General features: G+C 38.1%; 1 protein-coding gene across 7 annotated transcripts in view; it reads right to left on the bottom strand.

Moving 5' to 3' along the window:
* Positions 1-7,232, bottom strand: part of PCDH9 (protocadherin 9) — a 670,991-nt gene that overhangs the window by 235,575 nt on the left and 428,184 nt on the right. For 4 of the 7 annotated variants that reach the window (XM_030286774.4, XM_032751398.3, XM_072937257.1 and 1 more), the window contains one exon: positions 912-987. In XM_030286774.4, the coding sequence (XP_030142634.1) occupies positions 912-987 (76 nt within the window). Of the gene's footprint in view, positions 1-911; positions 1,114-7,232 lie in introns of all 7 variants that reach the window. The other 3 variants (XM_030286755.4, XM_072937242.1, XM_030286790.4) reach the window with 1 other exon arrangement.

The raw sequence follows: 7,232 nt of genomic DNA, 5'->3' as shown, positions 1-7,232 counted from the left end.
CTATACAAAAGGGAGAAATGCCAAAGACAGAAACTATTTCTTAATTCTATACTCCTGGGATGCAAGAGAACTCAGGTTCAATTACCTTCCAAGAGCACAGATAAGATTTTTAACCTTTGTTATTCTAGACAAAACCCAAGAAACTTAGGAGCAGTACTACTTCCCACTCCTGTTTTCAGTATATCTAAGTCTCCACATTCCACATTGCATTGTAAAAATACTAGTCACACTATTGGTTAAGATCTTGCTTCAGTTTTTAGTGCTCTCACAAAAACACAGCAATAATGTAATGTATTATAGAGGAGGACAAAAGAGAAAGGCAGAAGTTCCCAAATTGAATAGTTCATCCTTAATATTTGTATGAAAACCTGTATCTGACAGTTCCAATAAATCATGCCATTCCAAGTTAACAAAGAAACCCTGTGATTCTTAATGTTAGAAGGGGGAATTGTAAGGCTGTTGAGAAATGTGGGTTCTTTCAATTTTTCAGTGCTTCATTTATTTACTGACTTCTTTGTTAGTCTAAAAGACAAACCTCCGTGTCCTTGAACTTAAATTGATATTTAGGATGACTTTCCTAAAACAAAGTCTAAAGCTAAATAGCTACAGCACTGAAAACATCAGGAAAAACTTGCTACCTTCTAGGACATCCTTCTCCCCTGCTGTTATTACTTACTCTGCAATTAGTACAAAGCCATTTATTCTTCTGGATATACTTTTCTCTCCACAGTCAAATTACAACATGAGGCACAAACTACATTATTTCTAACCAATCCTTATGAGCTAATATGATCAAATATTCATGCACGTGCCTAAAAACATCTCTACCATTGCAAAGCTCAAAGGGATGAAAAAGTAAGTACTAAGTTAGCAAAGCAACTCAGATAAGCAGAGATAAGGTGGTGACTCACCCGAGTTGGGGTCAGAATTGCCATCAGCTTCAGTCCTCTTGTCCGGTGAAGCCTGGTCATAGAATTCGTCCTGCGGCTGAACCAGAGGGAGAGGGTGTGAGATCAGGGTTCCACCACCCACTGGCTCGTGGTCTCCCAGACCACTGTCACTGCAGCTTTCCTGGGAGCCATCGGGGAGGTGAAATGTAACACGGCGCTGGGACTACAAAGAAGAGCACAGGACACACTGATTAGTGCTCTTCTTTTCAGCTCTCTTGACTTCTTTTTTTAAACTTTTGACATATAAATAGATCCTTGGCAATGCTTATGAAGCAATTGCTGTTATCATGCTTTCATGTTTGCTTGCTGTTTGTTTGTGGTTTGTCTTTTTTTTTTTTTTTTTTTTTCTGGCTTGTTTTTAGATGGGAAATTGCAGATGGGAGAGCCAAATTTCAAAGATCTATATGTGCTCATCTGTGAAGTAAACCTCTACGAAATTGATCAGTGGAAAATTAGGTATATTTCACATTATTTTCAAAACATCATCTATTTAAGAAATCTCTCTCTGGGAAGCATAAACCATTAAAACTATGTTATGAAGAGCAAATGACATCCAAAAACTTAGTAAGTATATATTTCTGAGGTTAAAAACAGTATTATCATTATTCAAACTGGAAAAAAGAAGACATCCAACAAGCTACACAACCCATAAAAATGGTTGTCATCTTTCAGGAATAGTAGCATTAATAAATAGCTGTCTATATTTAACATATAGCAGTCATGTACCTAAAATGGATAATTAGGATTGATAATACATGTGTGAATTCACAGTGGTCAGCAAAGAATCACGAAATGCAATGACAGAATAAACAATTATCAATTTGGTAAGAGAAATAAAAAATAAAACAGCACAGAGTTTGTATAAAAAACACAGGGACTGAGAGGCAGAATTATACATTTTACTGAACTTCTTAAAAAATAAACCTATAGCCATTTCAAAAGGAAAAAAAAACCAACAAAACAAACCTTCAGTATACACTTATATTAGTTAACTGTTATTGATTTTGAACCTCTCTCATGTGGAGAAATAATTTGACTTTTGAATTGTAGCCACAGAAGGATACAGTGATTCCCAAAGAGCTTCAGAGCTGATAGCACCACTTCAAATTCTTTAGCAACCATGACTGTTGGATTCATGAAAGGAATATTACAGGTCTTCATGGATCAAAATACTGCAACTTTGAAGGATCTGAAGCAACTAGTTTAAAAGTACCTCAAGAGAGTGGTTAAATGAAGTTAAGCACATCTTCCCACAAAAAAAAAAAAAAAAAAAAAAAAAATCTGCAGCTTCAGGGGTCTGTTTTGCTAGATTAATTTAGGATAAAGTAGATATTCACAAAGTTTGTCTTAAGCATAGCAACTGTTTAGTTTAATGGTTATTTCTTATCAACATTAGTCATCTGAAATTTATGGGGTATATCTAACCTTATGATTCAAGATTTCTACAGAGACAGAAGAGAAGGAAACATTAGGAAAATACTACAACAGGTATCTTCCATTAGTTAACACTTTTTAAAGTAGTTAACATTAGGTGTCCTGTATCCATCCTGAAACAGTATCAGGCCCCAAATTTCCCTTTTTTTCCTGTGCCTCTTTTTCATTTTTCTTTTAATGAGAAAAACCTCAAGTTAATAGTACTAACTGTATGTTTGCTTACTAAAGACTATTTGTTAATGGTAATTGCTACTATTTTATATGATGATCAATATAATCTACCAGGTTTCTTTTTATTCATCTCCCTTGGGTGGATATAAAGTTGATTAAGTCAACTTTATATTACTGTGCTATTCAGTATAGAAATAAATGTAATACTATTTGCTCTTGGCTGTGATTTTATAATTAGTATTTTGCTTTTAAGTTCCTTTTCTAGCTTTAGGATTAGAATCCAGCCGTAGAAAACCAAATAGATCCTCTGAGTCATTGGATGGATGTATTCCTTACATCAACAGAGGACCTAACTCTACATATGTCACTAAGAAAAACTTCATCTCACACTTTGTTACTTTTTCTTAAAAAATTTTGTTCTGGAACTACCACCCTGAACAATTTCAAATCGCTGTCCTGTTCTTCCCCTTCAATATGAGCACAATAGAAATGCAGCTAACTACACAACTTAAAATCTTCCCTTTCTTCAACTACTTTCAGTAAGATAAAATTGGTGATCCGATTTTCCAAACTAAGAATTTATGTCACAAGCAAAGTCAGCAAGTGGCAAACTGTGATGGTGCATCTCCCTACCCCCATCCCCTCCCCAGGTCACACTATGATCTGAGGAAAGGAGATTGCTTTCATTTGTTCTAAACCTAAGACTCTATAAGAAGACATGAATGACTGAGAAAATTAAGCCCTAAAATAGGGGAAGAGATGACAAATTAAGTTTTAGGATCTGCAAAATAATAAAACCCCTATAACTAATTAACCACCTAAATAAAGAGAAGAATATATAATTAAAAAATTGTCCTATTTAATGAGTTATAAAGTAAAAGTACTGATCTTGGGTAACAAAAATTCCTCATACTAGCCAAAATCTGCTCTGACTCCTTACTGACAGTGACAGGGACCAGTTAGCCAGTAAAATGACACAGGTCTAACACTTATATTGGCAACTTCTTAAATGATAGTACTATTATATTTTAAATCGATACTTTAAATGATGAGAGAAAAGTTGTCTTGCCTTTCTGAGCCACTGTAGCAGGGTGATCTGCTTTGGAAGGCGGTCAACTCAAATAATGCCCTATTTTGCAAGCTATCAGTGGTGGGCTGGGAGATGCTGTCATGTGCAGGTTTTGGCATTGAATTATGCAAAAAGCAGTCTGGCTCACCAACTCCAAATTAAGATACTGGTAGTGAGGCGAAGATTTGACAGATAAGCTGCTAAGCAGATCTGGAGACATATGACTGGCAGTCAATCCTTATACACTGTACAAGTCCAGTCCACTTTCACATGGTTGGGTTCCTCTCACATATTCCTTCTTGGAGTGTATGAAGTTTTCTCCCTTGAAGTGGGGAAACCCCTTGAAGGATACTCCTTGAGGCTGAGTGAGATCTGTCCATGAATATTGGTGTGGTGAGTTCTATCAGTCTTTACTAAATAACGGTTTATTTTTTGCTAGTTTTATGTAATAGCTTTGATATAGTGCACTATACCTATACTATACACTGCTAGTAGTTTTAGCTTTTACATTCTGTAGTAAATAAATCTGATTAAGATTTTTTGTTTAATCATTTGTCATCTAAATAAAAAATGAATTCATCTTTATACAAATTTATCTGATTTGCCATCATTATTCCTGTAGGACAAAGTTACTTAAACCATTGACAAAGTCTGTGGTTAAGACTGGATCCAGTGACAGCTAAATTCCTCTCTGGGAAGTTTAGAAAGCAAAGGGGGCCTTTCTGCACCCGTGACTCAACAGCAGGCTTCTCTAATAAATTTTCTCCGAAGTTTCCATTCTCACTCACAACAGCCGCCCACTAAGGAATCCACAAATCATTACAAAGGTTTATAAAAAAAATCTAAGGGTCATGTAAACAGTGACCCAGTTCCAGAGATGATGGATGGACAACATGTAGTCCATAAAGAAACTTCAGATTAAGTTGTGCTATCTAAACAATGAGGGGAACTAGCCTTCTGCACAAAGAGACTCAAACAAAATGTTTAAGATTGGGCATATCAGTAATTCAAAAGAAAGGCTCTCCTCAATGTACTGAGAGCTTGCAAGTGTCAAGTAATTTGAAATGTAGCCACTGCCTCCACTCCCTGGTCCAGAACCCTCCTGCCGGGCTGCTGGAGCCCAGCCTGGGATCTCTAAGCTAGGAAAGCTGCTGCAGTACCAAGACTGAGTGTGTAATGCAGACACACACATGGACACTGATTTTGCCACAGCTGTGGCTACACAGCCTCAGATAAGGCTCTGGCCCCAGCAGCCCCTACATTCAGACTCACACCAGGCACAGTCACACAGGAACACACCCCGTTCTCCTCTTGGGCTTCAGAGGCAGAAAGTCACAAGTGCAGCACACACCCTACGTTCTCCAGGTTCACAAACACCTGGACAGCTCTCCCTAGCACCAGCACAAGCCCTCTGCCTGCCCAGCACCCCTGCCCAGATCCCAGTCCCCCTTACCAGCCCCACAGGTCCCCAGCTGGTCTCACTGGGGGCTCACTGCCCATCTGCAGCACTCACACACTTGTCTCACTGGCAGGCCACACTCATGGGACCCCCCAAATACCAGCATTGCCCCACTGCCTGCCAGATACCACCCCCCCCCTCCCCCACCCACCCCTAGATCTGGGGCCTCCTACTCCTGGCTGTTCCAGCTTGGAGTTTGCCAGTGAATCCCCACCAACACGCCATGCACAGATGGCTTGGGCAAGGTACACAGACTCTCCCCACCAGAAGCACACATCACAGGATGAGCTGCGTGGTCCAGATCCAGCACTGAGCCCCTCACTGATTGTTCACTGAATTTCTTGTCACCCACCCCAACAGCAGAGATGGGAACTCTTCTTTCAGAAGAAAATACAACATGCTTAGACTATGCTCTTGTTTATCTACTCGCTCTTGCAGCAAAATCCATGTTTGAATTCTTTTCACAGGAAGACAGACTCAAGTTATTTTGAGTAATGAGGTTTATAGTTGTTACAACCCTGGGACTAACGATACCAAGTAATTACAATTTTAATTACACTACAACATACGTAGGATTATATACAGCATGCGGTAAGGTTATGGTTCAGGTCCCAACACTTGGCCAAAATTCACATCTAAAATCTGTGACATATTCAATCATAAACAAACATTTGGTGGGGAGGAATAGGGGTCTTTTTCAGGTCCTGAAAAAAGTTCAGTCTTTATTTTTAATCAGGAAATATCAATTCATTGTTTTGTGAAACCCAAAACTGAAAGGAGAATTCAGTCAAAGCAATATAATTTTACCTGTGTCAAAGCAACTTCCATATGTAATTCAGAACAATTAGACTCTGGAGTTTTTGAACTTGGGCTAAGTTTAAAATTCAGGAAAACAATCAGGAATCATACGCCTTCAATCACATATTGCATCAGATTACATGAAGCTCATCTAGGTGAAGCATGACTTTACACCCACAAGACAAACACCATCTCAGATAGTGATAATAGCAAACTCTTGTGCTGAAAATAGGACAGTTCAAGCATAGTAGCAACATTAGGTTTTTTTCCTGTTATAGGACCAGGTGGTCAGCCAGCTAACGCTTTTTTAACATAGTAACAACCAAATTTTATCAAATCAAAGACACATGAAACTGGTCTGGTTCCTTTTTTCCTGCTACAACAAAGTCAAATAGGTACCTAGTAGGTTCTAACAACTGTAATTTGTGAAATTACGGAATATAAGTAATAGCTGTGGTACTTGCAAATGCCAATAAAAATAGCAACACAATCTCTGTTGTAGAGATGCGGAATGGATGGCAGATGATGGGGACATTCTGATCTTACTGATCAAGTACAAAAAAGTAGAACTTGTGTTTGACATAGCATAATGAATTTTTCTTTGTTAATATAATTTATTTGGAGATACTGAAAATACTTAAAAATATATTTGTGTTGCAGCTTCTCATTTTTTTTTCCACATACTCTCCCAATCTATTTTTCTCATTCCTTCTTAATATGAGGAATTCAATGGTGCCAAATGACAGAGCAGGTAATCATGTGCACAAACTGAAACATCAGAGGTTCTGAACATCAAGAAACTTTTTTTTACTGGGAGGGTGACTGAGCTCTGGCATAAGTGGTATAGATACAATGTGTAGTCACCCTCCTTGGGAATATTCAAAAGCCATCTGGACACAGCTCTGGACAAGCAGCTGAAATTATCTTTGCTTGATCAGGGGGTTGACTAGACGCCCTCCAAAGGCCCTGTCCAACTTCAGCCATTCTGTGATTCTGTGAGTCTGTCAACTCTGACTGAAAAGAAAAGAAAATATGGAAGTATTTGATGCCATTTTATATTTTCCTAGAGCTGAAAACATAATTTTGTACTGAAGTACTTTATTTTTTGACAATCTTAGCTGTATAAAATGCATTCCGATTCTACAATTTCTAATTTCATCCCATACAAATCTATGGCTTCGGAAAAGTTGCATAGAGCATATATTTACAATATTGAAGTCGTTACATAACCGAAAGAATTGGCAGAAATTATACCTGAGCACGGATTTCTAGAAAAGGTACTCCAATACTAGTGAGCTTAAAGCATTACTTATGAGACTAAGCTTTTTCACTGCTGCCCTGTTTTCCCAGA

This window comes from Taeniopygia guttata, chromosome 1 (assembly GCF_048771995.1).
Source record: "Taeniopygia guttata chromosome 1, bTaeGut7.mat, whole genome shotgun sequence".
NCBI lineage: Eukaryota > Metazoa > Chordata > Aves > Passeriformes > Estrildidae > Taeniopygia > Taeniopygia guttata.
Note: the sequence above shows the minus strand (reverse complement) of the source record. Positions and strands in the feature narration are given on the sequence as shown.